This window comes from Pogoniulus pusillus, chromosome 35 (genome assembly GCF_015220805.1).
Source record: "Pogoniulus pusillus isolate bPogPus1 chromosome 35, bPogPus1.pri, whole genome shotgun sequence".
Lineage (NCBI taxonomy): Eukaryota > Metazoa > Chordata > Aves > Piciformes > Lybiidae > Pogoniulus > Pogoniulus pusillus.
In genome coordinates, this window is record NC_087298.1 from 12,344,017 (window position 1) to 12,360,324 (window position 16,308).

Here is a 16,308-nt window from a genome sequence, read left to right on the forward strand (position 1 = left end):
GGCTGCATCCTTCCCTTCCCTTCCCTTCCCTCCCGGCTGCGGCTGCACCCTTCCCTTCCCTTCCCTTCCCTCCCGGCTGCGGCTGCACCCTTCCCTTCCCTTCCCTTCCCTTCCCTTCCCTTCCCTTCCCTTCCCTTCCCTTCCCTTCCCTTCCCTTCCCTTCCCTTCCCTTCCCTTCCCTTCCCTTCCCTTCCCTTCCCTTCCCTTCCCTTCCCTTCCCTTCCCTTCCCTTCCCTTCCCTTCCCTTCCCTTCCCTTCCCTTCCCTTCCCTTCCCTTCCCTTCCCTTCCCTTCCCTTCCCTTCCCTTCCCTTCCCTTCCCTTCCCTTCCCTTCCCTTCCCTTCCCTTCCCTTCCCTTCCCTTCCCTTCCCTTCCCTTCCCTTCCCTTCCCTTCCCTTCCCTTCCCTTCCCTTCCCTTCCCTTCCCTTCCCTTCCCTTCCCTTCCCTTCCCTTCCCTTCCCTTCCCTTCCCTTCCCTTCCCTTCCCTTCCCTTCCCTTCCCTTCCCTTCCCTTCCCTTCCCTTCCCTTCCCTTCCCTTCCCTTCCCTTCCCTTCCCTTCCCTTCCCTTCCCTTCCCTTCCCTTCCCTTCCCTTCCCTTCCCTTCCCTTCCCTTCCCTTCCCTTCCCTTCCCTTCCCTTCCCTTCCCTTCCCTTCCCTTCCCTTCCCTTCCCTTCCCTTCCCTTCCCTTCCCTTCCCTTCCCTTCCCTTCCCTTCCCTTCCCTTCCCTTCCCTTCCCTTCCCTTCCCTTCCCTTCCCTTCCCTTCCCTTCCCTTCCCTTCCGGCTGCAGCTGCATCCTTCCCTTCCCTTCCCGCCCTGCTGCGCCGTTCCCGCCCGGCCGCGGCCGCACCGTCCCTGCCCTCCCCCCTGCAGTCACTTCCTACCCGCCGAACTCAGCCCACTTCCGGTCCGCTGCGCCGTCGTCACTTCCTGCCGCCGCTCGCCGTCATTTCCGGAGTGCCGCACGAGGAGACTGCTGCGCTCCGAGCAAGGAGCGGCTCAGGCCCGCCCGGGGCTCCGCGGCCTGTCCGCGCTGAGGGCGCCGCGCCCGGGGCTCCGCGGCCTGTCCGCGCTGAGGGAGCCGAGCAAGGAGCGGCTCAGACCCGCCCGGGGCTCCGCGGCCTGTCCGCGCTGAGGGCGCCGGGCAGGGAGCGGCTCAGACCCGCCCGGGGCTCCGCGGCCTGTCCGCGCTGAGGGCGCCGCGCCCGGGCGGACATGGCCAGCCTGGCCGCACAGGACTCCTACCTGCAGGCCTTGGCGAGGAAGGTCTGCGCGCAGCAGCCCCCAGAGTCGCGGAAGAGGAAACTCGGCAATGGTGCGGCTGGGCCGCCCCTGGCTGGGCTGTGGGAGCGTGGGCTTGGGGCAGGCTTGGTCTGACGAGTGCGAGGCGTGACGCAGTGACCTTTAAAGACGAAGTCTGAGCTGAACTGTGGGGCTCCTGAGCACAGCCTGCGCGCTGTGCCGTTGGCCCGGGGAGGCGGTGACCTCCCTGCCCTTTGTGCAGTTGGTGCCTGGGCGCGGGAGAGCCCTGCAGGCCTCTTTGGTCCGGTTAGATCCGTTCTAAACTGAGGGGGTTTTGAAGGTTGAGATGTGCCATTGCAAGGCTGAAACTTTAGTCTGCAGTGCTAATTGAACGTTATGAAGTGGAACTGTGATGTTGTCCCATCTTGTGCAATTCTTCTTTTGTCTTCCAGCGTCTAAGCCAGGGCAGCCCAAAGATGCTGGTGGGCAGCCCAAGAAAAAGAAGAGAAAGAAACCCCAGAAGCAAGCTGAGAAGGGAAATGCTCCTTCAGGCAAACAGGTGGTCTCCAACACTGGTAAATCTACTCCAGGACAGAAAGCAGCTCCTCCAGCCCGCAAATCATCTCCACAAGGTGTTAAACAGAGCAGAGATGAGAGTTTGCAGACAGGTAGGAATGCCATGGTCTGGTTACAGTCACCTGAGCTTCAGTTGCTTCACAGGGGTCTAGTTTGGAAAGAGCTCAGTGAATTGAAAACATCTGTGCTTAATCTGTGTGCCCTAAAAGCTTTTGTATGTGTATAGAATCAGAGAATCAAGCAAGTTGGAAGAGAGCTCCAAGCTCAGCCAGCCCAGCCTAGCACCCAGACGTGTCCAACCAACCAGACCATGGCACTAAGTGCCCCAGCCAGGCTTGGCTTCAACACCTCCAGCCACACAGACTCCACCACCTCCCTGGGCAGCCCATTCCAATGCCAATCACTCTCTCTGACAACAACTTCCTCCTCACTTCCAGCCTATACTTCCCCCAGCACAACTTGAGACTGTGTCCCCTTGTTCTGTTGCTGGTTGCCTGGGAGAAGAGCCCACCCCCCACCTGGCTACAGTGTCCCTTCAGGTAGTTGTAGATGAGTTTGTAACGTCACCACTGGGTGGCTCTGGAAGCAGCGCTTAAACCGGAGAGCAGAGTTTGAGTCTATGTTGGGAATGCCCACGTGGATGCAGGATGCAACCTCTGGCATGCCAGGCCAGCTTCCCGGTCTGAATCTGAAAAGCCTGATCAAAATAAAAGCTATCCCTGGTGTCCTTGTTTCCACCATCTTCATACTTGTCTTCTGGCCTGTTGGGCAGCCGGAGGGCATGCCAGGCCAAGCTGGCTGGTGGTGATGAGTGATAACACAAAGAGAAAAGGGACAGTGCTAAGGAAACCAACAAAATGGAAACTCTGGGGCTTTTTATGTGGTCCAGTTCTATTCACAGCACCTAAAAAGTTCTTGGAGCTTTTCCTGTGCCTGCAGAAAGTTCTTTCCTTTAGCTATCTCTTTGTTTTCTCCCTCTGACTTTCAGGGAGCAAAAGTGCCCTGGGTTCCTCCTCCTTTTCTGCAATGAACCTCCTGCGTCAGAGGCTGCATGAGAAGATCAAAAAGGCTTCTGGACAGGTCTGAGAGCCCTTAGTCTGTGTCCATCTGTGTGGTTGTGCACTATAAACTCTCTCCACTTCATTGCAGTGTTATTTAGGCTGGAAAAGACCTTTTAAGACCATGAGGCCCATCTGCTAACCCAATACTGGCAGGTCACCACTAAACCATGTCCTTCAGCACATCATCTCCATGGCTTTGAGAACCCTTCCAGGAATAGGGACCCTGCCACTGCTGTGGGCAGCCTTTTCCAGGGCTTGAGAACCCTTTGCAGGAGGAAATTTTTCCTAATGTCCAACTTAACCTCCCCTGGTGCAACTTCAGGCTATTTGCACCTGTCACTTGTTCCTGGGGTTAAGAAACCGACCCCCACCTGGCTTCGACCTCCTTTCAGGCAGTTGTAGCGAGCAATGAGGTCTCCCTTCAGCCTCTTTTTGCCCAGGCTGAATAATCCCTGCAGCTGCTCCTCATAGGACTTGTGAGAATTAACCCTTTAAGGTTTCTAATGCATGTCCATCCTTTTTAGGATGATGCCAAAGAGTTACCTCCTGCAGTCCTGGAGAAGAGGCAGCGAAGGAAATATGAGAGAGAGAGGAAGAAGCGCCGAAGGAAGGAGTTGAAGATGAAGGCAAAAGCGGAGAAGAAGGAATCTGAGGAAGTCCCAGCAGAGCCAGAAGTCAAAAAGGAGAGCACAGCTGAGGTTGTCTTCAACAAGGTTGAAGTCCATACAGAGGATGAGTTGAACAAGGTGCAGAAGAAGAAAGAGAAGAGGAAAGCAGTGAAAGGCAACATCACCCCTCTGACCGGCAAAAACTACAAGCAGCTGCTGAGCAGGCTGGAGACCAGGAAGAATAAGCTGGACGAGCTGAAGGAGAAGGACCAGGAGAAAGCTGAGGAGCTGGAGAAGAAAATGAAGTGGACAAACGTTCTGTACAAGGCAGAAGGAGTGAAGATCCGGGACAACGAGGAGCGTCTGAAGGAGGCTCTGAAGCGCAAGGAGAAGCGCAAAGCGCAGCGCCAGCGGCAGTGGGAGAAGAGGACGGAGAGAGTGGTGGAGAAGATGCAGCAGCGGCAGGAGAAGCGGCGCAAGAACATCCAGAGGAAGAAGAAGGATCGTATCGAGAAGAAGAAAGCCAAGGCCCGCAAGAAGGGCAGGGTTCTGCCAGAGGACTTGAAGAAAGCTGGACTGAGCTGAGCCTGTGGGGGTAGGTCCTCAGCCTGGCTCTGGGAGTGCTGTCTGGGGCAGTTGGTGCTGGACTGGGACACAGCTGCTGTGCCACCACCCTCTGGGGCCCGCAGAAACCAGGCTGTGGGGCAGCCACTGCTGTGGATTTCAATTTAAGATGAACAAAAAAGCCTTTTGTATCTTTGTTCATTAAATTTCCTATCCCAGAGTAAGCCCTGCTGATTGGTTGGTTCTGATAGTAATGATTGTTACTGTTTTCCTGAAGGGTGCATGTCGCAGAGACCCAGCGTGGTGGCAGCTGGAAGGGACCTGTTGGGAGCATCCAGTCCAACCTCCCTGCTAAAGCAGGGCACCCACAGCAGCTTGCCCAGCAGCACAATGCCCAGGTGGGTTTGGGATCTCTGCAAAGGAGACTCCACAGCCTCTCTGGGCAGCCTGCTCTAGAGCTCCAGCACCCTCACAACAAACACATTTCTTCTCTTCAGATGCAACTTTTGGCTTCCAGTTTGTGCCCACTGCCCCTTATCCTGTGGCTGGGCAGTACTGAGAAGAGTCTGGCCCCATCCTCCTGCCCCTCGCCCTTCAGCTCTTGCTGAGCATTGCTCAGATCCCCTCTGAGGCTGCTCTTCTCCAGGCTCACCAGCCCCAGGGCTCTCACAATGCTGCTCCAAGCCCCTCAGCACTTTGTAGCTTCCACTGGACTCACTCAGGCAGTTCCCTGTCTGTCTTGAACGGGAGAGCCCAGAACTGAAGTAGGCATGCCAGAGGTGGCCTTGGTAGTGCAGAGGCGGTGGGCAGGAGAACCTCCTTGGCCTGCAGGCGATACTTAACGCCGCCGCCCCGGTAGCGCTCAGCCCAGACGCGCTGCCAGCGTCCCGAAGCCCTCGTCGCGGCCGCCCTGGCACCGGCCTCCCCTTGTGGGCGGGGCCATTGGTCGATGGGCGGAGCTTTATGTGACCCCGCCCCTCCCGTGGCTAACGGCAGCCTCCTGTGCCCTGCCCCCTTCCAGTTACCATAGCGACGCCAGACGCGGCTGGGCCCGGGCCCTGCCTGCGGGCAGCGCCGGGCACGGAGGGCCGAAGGGTTCGGCCAGCGCCCGCTGCCGCTGCTGGATCGTCACGGAGAGTGTTTTGACCTCCGCTGTTGCTCTGCCTGCCTGCGGGGGATCAGGTAAATACACCTACTGCGAAGCCTCTGCTCCAGGCGCCGCGGTTGCCCTGGGCCCTTCGTTATCGTTGTGGCTGTTGGCAACGCTCACTCCAGTAACTCGCTCCACTAAGTCTGTGTTATCCTTGTACTGGCAAACCCAGAGCTGGGCCTAACAGTCCAACTAAAGTGGAACAGGTTGCCCAGGGATGTGGCTGGGGCCCCATCTCTGGAGATATTCAAGACTGAATTTGGCCCCCCGAGCAGCCTGGTCTCGTTGGAGATTTCCCTGGTGACTGTAGGAGTGCTGCACAAGATGACCTTTGAGGGTCACTTCCAACCCGATGCACTCTGTGAATCTGTGCAGTGTTTCAGCAGAGCAGGCAGCTCCTCCCCCCTGGTAGGAGTTGGGTTTCCTTGTGATGAACTCCAAGACATGCCTCTCCTAGCATTTCTCCAGCCTGCTTGTCCAGAAGGACTTTCTTTCAGAAGCCTTCTCCTTCAGAAAGACCTTAAACTCTAAAGCTTTTTTTTTTTCCTCCCCTCAGCCTGTAGCTTTTAAATCACAATTCTGGAATCAGAGCTGGGATTTGGCTGTGCTGGGCAGGATGAAGCCAGTGGGAGCTGTGCGTGTCGTTCCTGCTGGGCAAGTCTGCAAACAGATGTTCCAGGCTCAGGTAATAGAAACACCACCAGAGATAGGCTAAGAGCCAAATGTGTTGGTCAGTTGATAAAGTGGTTGCTTGAAAGCAGAGGTCAGTTTCAGGCTTCCTGGGGTTTGTTTGCTTCAGTAGAAAGTATTTGTGTTTGTAGATTCATAGATTGGGGTTGGGTTGGAAGGGAGCTCAAAAGGTTATCCAGTTCCAAGCCCCCTACCATGGACAGCTCTCACTAGCCCAAGTTGCTCAAGGTCTCATTCAATGGAGGATGCTGTAGAAGTGATGCAGAGATGGCTCTGACCTCCTGAGTTGATGTCATTTGGGTGGAATTGATGCTCTTGGCCCCTTGTAGAAATGAAATGCAAGATGAGCCTTAAGATCCTGCCCAAAATTGGGGATTAATACTGCTGGGAATTGAGAATTCTCATTATCACCACCCAGAGCAGCACTGCATGGTCTGTGCTTATCAAATAACAGAGAGGGAGCTGCTTCTGCCCTCTCAGGTTCCTCCTGTTTTTGAGGAAGATGGAGAAAAGCCACTCCTGGTCCTGTAGCCCAAAATGGAGATGAGCAAGGAGGAGAATGAAATGGTAGCTGAAGTGTGGTTTGAAGGATGAAAGGTAGAAAGAAATTCTTTCCACTGAGGGTGGTGAGGCACTGCAACAGGTTGCCCAGAGAGGTTGTGGATGCTGGAGGTGTTCAAAGCCAGGTTGGATGAGGCCTTGAGCAACCTGGGCCAGTTTAAGATGTCCCTGTCCGTGGCACTGGATGATCTTGAAGGTCCCTTCCAACCTAAACCATTCTTGGATCCTCTTAATCATAAACAAGGCACTCAGTGCTTCAGCTCTCCTCTCTGAGGTAAGGGCTAGCTGATTTTGTGTCTCTCTGAAATGATTGGGCACATTCCAAACAGTGTTCACTGCTTCACTTTTCTGCCCCTTTCCCCCTCTGTCTGTAGCAATGGTTTTGTTGTGGCTGGGAGGAGTTGTAACCACTGTGGCCATGACTCTTTGCAGGCTCAGTTGGTAAGCTCTTTGGAGAAAGTGAGGAACAAAACTAAGGTTTCCATAAGGAGTGAAAAGATCACTTTGGATAGAAATGCAACAACTTCCACTGCTGCCAGGCAGCTACCAGGTGACAAGCAGAAGTGTGTGGATCAGACACCTTGCAACAAGCCAATGGAGAAGTCACTGTTGTGCAGGTAGAGAACAGAAGCACAAACCCCCAGTGAGATATTTGTGGCTGGAGGGCTGAGGCTGTGAGGTTTGCACTGAGGGCAAGATACTCCTGAATAACCCCAGCATAAGAAGGGCACAGAGCTGCTGGAGTGAGTCTAGAGGAGGGCTACAGAGATGATCCAAGGGCTGGAGCAGCTCTGCTGTGAGCACAGGCTGAGGGAGCTAGGAGTGTGCAGCTTGGAGAGGAGAAGGCTTCAGGGGGACCTTGGAGCTGCCTGCCAATGCCTAAAGGGATCCTGCAGGAAGGCTGCAGAGAGACTTTTGCTGAGAGTGTTGAGACAGGTCAAGGGGGAATAGTTTGAAGCTGAGGCAGAGCAGGTTTAGAGTGGAGCTGAGGAAAGAGCTCTCCAGTCTGAGGGTGGTGAGACTCTGGAATAGGCTGCCCAGGGAGGCTGTGGCTGCTTCTTCCCTGGAGCTGCTTTGAGGCCAGGCTGGATGAGGCCAGGTTGAGGGGTGTCCCTGCCCATGGTGGGGAGGTTGGAGCAGATGATCTCTGAAGTCCCTTCCAGCTTGAGCCATTCCATGATTTATTGCTTTTATGCCATCTGAGTTGAGGCTGTGATCATGCAGGGGAGGTCCTTCAACTCAAGAGAAGCAGTGTTGGTTTATTGAATCACATCCTTTGCAGTTACAGTTGTGTTTGTGCCCACTTCAGGGTTATGGTTTGCCTATTAAACTGAACATTAGAGCTCTTGCAAGGCTCTCCTCTATACTCAGTGCAAATCAGATGTTTATTCTCTCTCTCTTTCAGAGAAGTCCCAGCAGTTCAGAAGGCTTGGGGAAGCCCAGCTATGACTGAAGCTGAGGAAGTCAGAGGCCTGCCTGATGTCGTTGGTAAAATGTGGTTCCCTTGACAGCAGAGGTTTTAACTGTCATTGTTAGGAGCCACCATGCAGAGTCTCCAGAGAAGGAGACTCCACAACCTCTCTGGGCAGCCTGCTCCAGGGCTCCACTACTCTCACACCAAAGAAGTCGTGGTGAAACCTTCTGGGGGGAGCTTGTGCCCATTGCTCCTTGTCCTACCACTGGGCACCACCACAAGGAGCCTGCCCCCTTCCTCTTGCCTCCCACCCCTCAGGTGTTCATAGACATTGATCAGATCCACTCTCAGTCTTCTGCTCTCCAGACTAAACAGCCCCAGGGCTCGCATCCTTTCCTCACAGCAGAGATGGTCAAGTCCCTCAATCATCCTTGTAGCTATGATAGACTCTCTCCAGCAGGTCCCTGTCCCTCTTGAGCTGTGGTGGCCAAACCAGGACACAATATTCCAGCTGTGGTCTCAGCAGGGCAGAGCAGAGGAGAAGAACCTCCCTAGCCCTGCTGGCCACACTTTTCTCTCTGCACTCCAGGATGCCATTGGCTCTCTTGGCCCCAGGGACATTTTGCTGACCCAGTATGAGGGGCTTTGTGTGTGTGGTGTGTTCTGCAGCACCAGCTCCAAGCTCCATCATCCTCCTTTCTTTGCTGGCAGCTTCTGAGACCCCAAGGAGTGGTATTCTGGCAGCCCTGTCAGAGCGCCGGCAGCGCCGCCACGATGATGCCCTGGCCTCAATGTACCATGAGCTGGGTTGCATTGCCAAGGTATGACTGGAGTTTGCCATCCAGGTGCTGTACAGCAGGAGACTGAATCATAGAATCAGCCAGGTTGGAAGAGAGCTCCAAGCTCAGCCAGCCCAGCCTAGCACCCAGCCCTGCCCAACCAACCAGACCATGGCACTAAGTGCCCCAGCCAGCCTTGGCTTCAACACCTCCATGCACAGAGACTCCACCACCTCCCTGGGCAGCCCATTCCAATGCCAATCACTCTCTCTGCCAGGAACTTCCTCCTAACATCCAGCCTAGACCTGCCCTGGCACAGCTTGAGGCTGTGTCCCCTTGTTCTGTTGCTGGTTGCCTGGCAGCAGAGCCCAACCCCACCTGGCTACAGCCTCCCTGCAGGCAGCTGCAGACAGCAATGAGCTCTGCCCTGAGCCTCCTCTGCTGCAGGCTGCACCCCCCCAGCTCCCTCAGCCTCTCCTCACAGGGCTGTGCTCCAGGCCCCTCCCCAGCCTTGCTGCCCTTCTCCAAACACCTTCCAGCACCTCAACAGCTCTCTGCAATTCAGGAGCCCAGAACTGGACACAGCACTCAAGCAGTGCCTGAACAGTGCTGAGCACAGGGGCACAAGAACCTCCCTTGTCCTGCTGGCCACAGGCCCTGGTGTTTGAAAGTTCAGCCTGACCTCCTTACCTTTCCAGGAGATGGAACTCCTTGTTTTGGAGCCTCAGCAGTCCCTTCTGGCCAAACTGATGGAATCTGATAGAAAAGTGGAACTTCTGCTCCAGAAGGTTGAGGCTAACACTGCTCTGGGAAGCTTCTCCTTTGAAGTAAGTCAGCTCATGGCATTGGCTCAGACACTTGCACCTTGTCTGCCTGATGTAGCTCCTTGTGCCTTGGTGTGGTTTTAACACTAAAATGTGCTCCTTTCTCTTCTTTGTGGAGCTCCTTTTATTCTTTTGAACATTTCAAGCAATTTAACAGCAAATCCTTCTTGCAGGAACTGGAGGAACTGTGGAACAGCATCCATCAGGAATCCTTGAGCAGAAAGAAGTGGATTAGGGAAATGGATGAAGCCCTAAAAAAGCTTGAATGGAGTCGAACTGACAGAGTGAGTTGTCCTCTGAGCAGCTGCTAATAAAGCAGGAGGTCAGGATTTGCTGGGCATGGTGGCTGCAGTGCAGAGGATGGTTTGTTTCCACAGGGGCTGAGAGGGCTGCAGGGGGTCCTCTTGTGTAGGTGATCACTGCCTGCTCACCAGCAGATCCATCCCTCCTCTTACACCCACACAGTCAGAAGCAGATCCTCCTTTTTGCCAGTTCCCAAGTGTCCTTTTTGTTCTTTCCTTCCACATTTACCTGTGCCAAAGATGCAAGGACTCAGTGAGCTGCTTTTATTGTTCTGCAGGGTTATTTAGGCCAAATTGCTCATCAGATCTGCTTTGATTTTGGTGGAACATGCTGCAGCTGAGAACAGGCACTGGGTGATTACTGATATTAAAGAGAGTCAGTTGAGGAGTATCAAAATGGATGTGGCTCAGTTACTGCTTTTGTCAACAGGTTAAACACAATCAGTGTGTTAAGACACTTAAGTTGGGTATTTAAAGGTTCAGTTCTCAGGCAGCAAACTCAACTTATGAAGAAAAATTGTCTTGTTCATATCATTGCTTAGCTTAGGAAACTGACATCGGAGTTGGGCAAGGGTCAGGGTTGGGCCAACCACTAGATGGGTGCCAGAAGCTCTCTGTGAATCCCTCTCCCTTTCCAAAGTGCCAGAAGCTCTCTGTGAATCCCTCTCCCTTTCCAAAGTGCCAGAAGCTCTCTGTGAATCCTTCTCCCTCTCCAAAGTGCCAGAAGCTCTCTGTGAATCCTTCTCCCTCTCCAAAGTGCCAGAAGCTCTCTGTGAATCCCTCTCCTTTTCCAAAGTGCCAGAAGCTCTCTATGAATCCCTCTCCAAAGTGCCAGAAGCTCTTCCTTTCCAAATGGGAGAGAGTCTGATGGGTTGGGAAATAAACTAACCCAGTTGGGATGGAAAGAAGAACAATAAAATGAAGTAGGTACAAATAGATTCAAACCCACATGGAACCAAAGTTTGGTCACCATCACCACTGATACTGTGGCAGCAGTCTCAGACTGGGTTCAGGTGCAGAGGGGAGCTGGACTCAGGAATACACAGTTTGGGATCAAAGGCTGGATGGACAAAGTCCTTGGACACTGGGTATTGAAGAAGAGACCTGACCCTGCTGACTGAATGTGACACCCATGGGATAGGATCCCTTGCTGGTCAGTCCAGGGTCACCTCCTTGTCTGCTCCTCCCTGCAGCTGCCACCTCTGACTTAGTGCACCCCAATGTGAGGCACAAGACATAGCAGTGACCTTGCTCCCCATAGCAGCAAGTCCTAAGCCAGAGCCTTCCTGCAGCTCAAGCTTTGGCAGGGTCTCCCCATCAGCAGTATCACCTCTGGGGCAGCCCCTGGCTGTGCAAACCTGCCCTGAACTTCAGAAAGGGCCTTGACTGAGCTGAGAAGCCAAATCCCTGCCACAATTGGTTCTGTTCTAGCTCAAAGCAGGGCAGAGTTAGGAGAGATTTAGTTCTTTGTTGCTCTTTATCCTTTGCTTGCACAGATCACTGCTGTGCTGAGGAGCTACACTGGGAGACTGGAGGAGATCTCCTACTTCTTGCCACCTGATGTGCACAGGCTGATCAATCAGGAGGCCATGGTGAGTCTCTCCCTGCTTTATCTGCTAGAAGACTGCAGTCTCAATATTCCCAAATGTCCTTTTCTTTCCACCTGGAATTCATTGACTGGAACCCAGGGAGACTGTGGATGGCCCTTCCTGGGGATGTTCAAGGCCAGGTTGGAAGCCTTGAGCAACCTGGGCTAGTGGTAGATGTCCCTGCCCATGGCAGGGGATTGGAGTAGATGATCCCTAAGCTCCCTTCTGTGGTCCTGTGCCCCTCTCCTCCCTGTGCCCCTCTCCTCCCTGTGCCCCTCTCCTCCCTGTGCCCCTCTCCTCCCTGTGCCCCTCTCCTCCCTGTGCCCCTCTCCTCCCTGTGCCCCTCTCCTCCCTGTGCCCCTCTCCTCCCTGTGCCCCTCTCCTCCCTGTGCCCCTCTCCTCCCTGTGCCCCTCTCCTCCCTGTGCCCCTCTCCTCCCTGTGCCCCTCTCCTCCCTGTGCCCCTCTCCTCCCTGTGCCCCTCTCCTCCCTGTGCCCCTCTCCTCCCTGTGCCCCTCTCCTCCCTGTGCCCCTCTCCTCCCTGTGCCCCTCTCCTCCCTGTGCCCCTCTCCTCCCTGTGCCCCTCTCCTCCCTGTGCCCCTCTCCTCCCTGTGCCCCTCTCCTCCCTGTGCCCCTCTCCTCCCTGTGCCCCTCTCCTCCCTGTGCCCCTCTCCTCCCTGTGCCCCTCTCCTCCCTGTGCCCCTCTCCTCCCTGTGCCCCTCTCCTCCCTGTGCCCCTCTCCTCCCTGTGCCCCTCTCCTCCCTCCCTCCCAATCACTACAGCACAGGAAATGTTGCTATTTTTCAGCACATCCTTTACATTTGGTGTTGTTTGCCCTTTGCTTCACACAGAACAAGCAATATTTATGTGTTATTTCATTTTTTTCCTGCTCTGTGCTGGTTTTTTTTCATGTTTCTGTTATTGTTTTTATTGATCTGCAGTTGATTAACAGAGCACTGTTGGCTAATCAGAGGGCAATGGCTCAGCTGCTCTTTAAGCTGCTGAAATCAGAGCTGAAGTGGAAATTATCCCATCAGCTGAAATGGCAGGATGCAGTCAAGGCCTGGAGGCTGATCCAGAGGAACTCCATAGTTCACAGTTTCAGGTCAGAGGTGGAGGGTGGCTAACACAAGGTGCCAAGTGTGCAGTTCTGCTTTCTACCAACAGCAGCATTTAGCACTTTGCCATTCTAAAGCTAAAAAGCTAAAGGCATTTAGCAAGCTGCTTTTACCTAGGAAGTAGAAATCATTTTGTGTGCTGGGCTGCAGCCAGAGCAGTGTGGGCAGCAGGGCAAGAGAGGGGATTGTGCCCCTTGGCTCTGCTCTGCCAAGACCTCACCTCCAATCCTGCCTCCAGTTCTGCTGTCCCCAGCAGCAGAAGGACACAGAGCTGGTGGAGAGAGTCCAGAGAAGGCCACAAAGATGGTCCAAGGGCTGGAGCAGCTCTGCTGTGAGCACAGGCTGAGGGAGCTGGGGATGTGCAGCCTGGAGAGGAGAAGGCTCCAGGGAGACCTCAGAGCTGCTGCCAGTGCCTGAAGGGATCCTGCAGGAAGGCTGCAGAGAGACTTCTGCTGAGGGTGTCTAGAGACAGGCCAAGGGGGAATGGTTTGAAGCCGAGGCAGAGTAGGGTTAGCCTGGAGCTGAGGAAGGAGCTCTCCAGTCTGAGGGTGGTGAGAGTCTGGCACAGGCTGCCCAGGGAGGCTGTGGCTGCCTCTTCCCTGGAGCAGTTTCAAAGCCAGGCTGGATGAGGCCTTGAGCAGCTCAGCCTAGTTAGGAGGTGTCCTTGGGCATGGCAGGGAGGTTGAAGTGGATGAGCTCTGAGGTCTCTTCCAGCCTGAGCCAGTCTGTGATGTCTAAGATTCCATTTGTATTTCCAACGTGGCATTTTCCCAGCTGGACATTGACATCTGTGTATTCTCCCATCCCACAGAGAATTTATGGCCAAGGAAGAAATTCAGAGGCCTCCAAGTGTGAAAAGAGAAATGGAAAACATGATAATGGATCAGATTTTACTTCAGGACAGGAGATTGGAGTTCTTGCAGCGCTTTGGGTATGACAAAAGAGAAGAGAAATGAGAAAATGGATTTGTTTCTGGAGTTAGTCAGGGCCCAGGTCTGGGCTCCCCAGTTCAAGAGAGGCAGGGAACTGCTGGAGAGAGTCCAGAGGAGGCCACAAAGCTGCTGAGGGGCCTGGAGCAGCTCTGTGAGGAGCAAAGGCTGAGCCCTGGGGCTGAGAGCCTGCAGAAGAGCAGCCCCAGAGGGGAGCTGAGCAATGCTCAGCAAGAGCTGAAGGGTGAGGGGAAAGGCTAGAGCCAGAATCTTGTCAGTGGTGCCCAGCTACAAGATAAGGGCAAGGGGCACAAACTGGAACCCAGGAGGTTCCACCTGAACAGGAGGAGAAAGTTGTTTGGTGTGAGGGTGCTGGAGGCCTGGGGCAGGCTGCCCAGAGAGGTTGTGGAGTCTCCTCTGCAGAGCTTCCAGCCCCAGCTGGGCACTGTGCTGCTGGGCAGGCTGCTGTGGGTGCCCGTTCCAACTCCCACCATGCTGGGATCCTGTGGCTCTGTAGCTTGACTACCAAATGGCCTTTGCTTGCTTGCAGTCTGTGCTTGTACACTGCAGCAGCAAGGCAGAGCCTAAACTTCTGTAAAGCTCTTTTTGATGTGAAAAAAGCACCCCTGGGTTCCACTGCAGCAGTCACACTAAGCAGGGCAGGGTGATCAAGAGCCAGAAATGCAGAGCCACAGATTTGAAACAGAGTGAAAGGGGCTGGCAGGAGACATTGGTGATCTTGTCAAGGTGTTATTGGGGTGGGGGGAGGGAGTGGACACCTTGGGAAAGGAGCTTTGCTAGAAATGCAGCACAGCTGTGTCTGGAGAGGATCTGGGGAGCCATCGTTTTATCCTCGCTGCTGGCTGACTCTTGGCTTTCTGTTTCAGCAGGGATTTGTTGCCTCCAGCACACTCCAAAGCTGAGCTGAGTGAGTGGCACAGGTCTCTGGAGGATTTCAATGATAGGATTGGTGAGTTGGGAAATCATAGAAGCAGGACTGAGGCAATTCTTTATTTCCTTCCAGGCAGCACTGAGTCAAATGGTGGCTTTGAAAGGATCTGTGCTGTAGTCTTTGCTCCACGTGCTCCCATGGTACCCTCTAACTTGCTTTGGGCCCAAATCATGCTGCTGCATCACCTTCCCCTTGCCAGCAGAAGCATTTCTGCATGGGGAGATCTAGGAGGAGCTGACCTGGGTGTACTGAAGGTCAATTATAAAGCAGGTCACTGCCCAAGCAGATAAAAATGCTCCATTTTACTTGCTGGAGAATGAGAGGGGAAATGTTTGAGCTGCTTCCTTTCTCTGGGCTTCCTCTTCTCCAAGCTGCACACCCTCAGCTCCCTCAGCCTCTTCTCAAAGGGCTGTGCTCCAAGGCTGGTGTGGGGCCTGGCAGCAGAGCCCAACCCCACCTGGCTACAGCCTCCCTGCAGGCAGCTGCAGACAGCAATGAGCTCTGCCCTGAGCCTCCTCTGCTGCAGGCTGCACACCCCCAGCTCCCTCAGCCTCTCCTCACAGGGCTCTGCTCCAGGCCCCTCCCCAGCCTTGCTGCCCTTCTCCAAACACCTTCCAGCACCTCAACATCTCTCTGGAATGGAGGAGCCCAGAACTGGACACAGCACTCAAGCAGTGCCTGAGCAGTGCTGAGTACAGGGGCAGAAGAACCTCCCTTGTCCTGCTGGCCACAGGCCCTGGTGTTTGACAGTTTAGCCTGACCTCCTTACCTTTCCAGGAGATGGAACTCCTTGTTTTGGAGCCTCAGCAGTCCCTTCTGGCCAAACTGAGGAGATCTAGCAGGAGCTGACCTGGGTATACTGAAGGTTGATTTTTAAAGCAGATCACTTCCCAGGCAGATCAAAATGCTCCATTTTACTTGCTGGAGAATGAGAGGGGAAATGTTTGAGCTGCTTCCTTTCTCTGAGCCCTGCCTTGTGCCTTCCCTCTCTGTGTCCATCTTCTTTTCCTCCAGGGCACAGCCTGCCTCAGTGTTTGCAGCCTGTGTAGTAGCACAGAAGTTACTCATGGTAGTAAAGAGCTCAGTGCTTCTAAGTGTAATGATAAAAGGATTTGTGTTAAAGCCTTTTGTGCTATTGGTTGGTAGCTTTCTACAACTGGGGAGATGCTACTGGGTTATGTTACCTGTGCTGAGGCTCAGCTCAGGTCCTCTGTCAGCTTCCCTGACAGCTGTGCTGGGAAATCATTGAGCCATAGAATGGTTTGGGTTGAAAGGGACCTTCAAGATCATCCAATTCCAACATCCCTGCCATGAACAGGGACACCTCCACTAGCCCAGGTTGCCCAAGGCCTCATCCACCCTGGCTTTGTACACTTCCAGGGAGAGGACATCCACAGCCTCCCTGGGCAACCTGTGCCAGTGTCTCCCCAACCTCACTCTAAAGGATTTCTTCCTAACCTCCAACCTAAATCTGTCCTCTTCCAGCTTCAATCCATCCCCTCTCATCCTGTCAGAACAAACCCTTGTGGGAATCACAGAATAGAATCATAGATTGGTTTAGCTTGGAAGGAACCTTAGAGCTCAGCCAGTTCCAACCCCCTGCCATGGTGAGAGGGGTTCCAACCCCTCTCACTAGAGGTGGAGGGAAGGAAGTCCCTTCCCAGCTTTCCTGTAGGAGCTCTTGAGGTAAATACCTCCCCCCTGAGCTGTTACTCCTTGTCCTTCAGATGCCCACAACATGCAGTGTCTGAAGAAGATGCACATCCACTATCAGCTGGTCCAGCAGAGATGTCTGGCAGAAGTGGAGCACTGCAAGGTTGGTGTCAGAGCTTTGGGGACTGCAGGGACTGTTGGTAGTGCATCCACTGTGGGGTTAAAGTAGAATCATAGAATGGTTTAGATTGGAAGGGAACTCAAGGATCATCCAGTTCCCACCCCCTGCTATAGGCAGGGA

General features: G+C 54.2%; 3 protein-coding genes across 3 annotated transcripts in view; 2 read left to right on the forward strand and 1 right to left on the reverse strand.

Annotated features, from left to right (window-relative positions):
• Window positions 1-16,308, reverse strand: part of RPL7A (ribosomal protein L7a) — a 233,057-nt gene that overhangs the window by 14,560 nt on the left and 202,189 nt on the right. The window lies entirely within an intron of this gene.
• Window positions 954-4,272, forward strand: SURF6 (surfeit 6). The gene is made up of 4 exons (XM_064171280.1): window positions 954-1,312; window positions 1,692-1,907; window positions 2,804-2,895; window positions 3,401-4,272. Exons 1-4 carry the CDS (start codon window positions 1,213-1,215, stop codon window positions 4,067-4,069), a joined length of 1,077 nt encoding a protein of 358 aa, XP_064027350.1. The 5' UTR covers window positions 954-1,212; the 3' UTR covers window positions 4,070-4,272.
• CCDC180 (coiled-coil domain containing 180) overlaps window positions 4,812-16,308 on the forward strand; it is a 37,770-nt gene continuing 26,273 nt past the window's right edge. Inside the window, 12 exon segments of the mRNA XM_064171281.1 lie at window positions 4,812-5,230; window positions 5,755-5,883; window positions 6,882-7,066; window positions 7,855-7,937; window positions 8,575-8,684; window positions 9,341-9,469; window positions 9,640-9,750; window positions 11,265-11,360; window positions 12,297-12,460; window positions 13,285-13,404; window positions 14,290-14,372; window positions 16,082-16,170. Of these exon segments, the coding sequence (XP_064027351.1) occupies window positions 5,815-5,883; window positions 6,882-7,066; window positions 7,855-7,937; window positions 8,575-8,684; window positions 9,341-9,469; window positions 9,640-9,750; window positions 11,265-11,360; window positions 12,297-12,460; window positions 13,285-13,404; window positions 14,290-14,372; window positions 16,082-16,170 (1,239 nt within the window). The 5' untranslated portion in view covers window positions 4,812-5,230; window positions 5,755-5,814.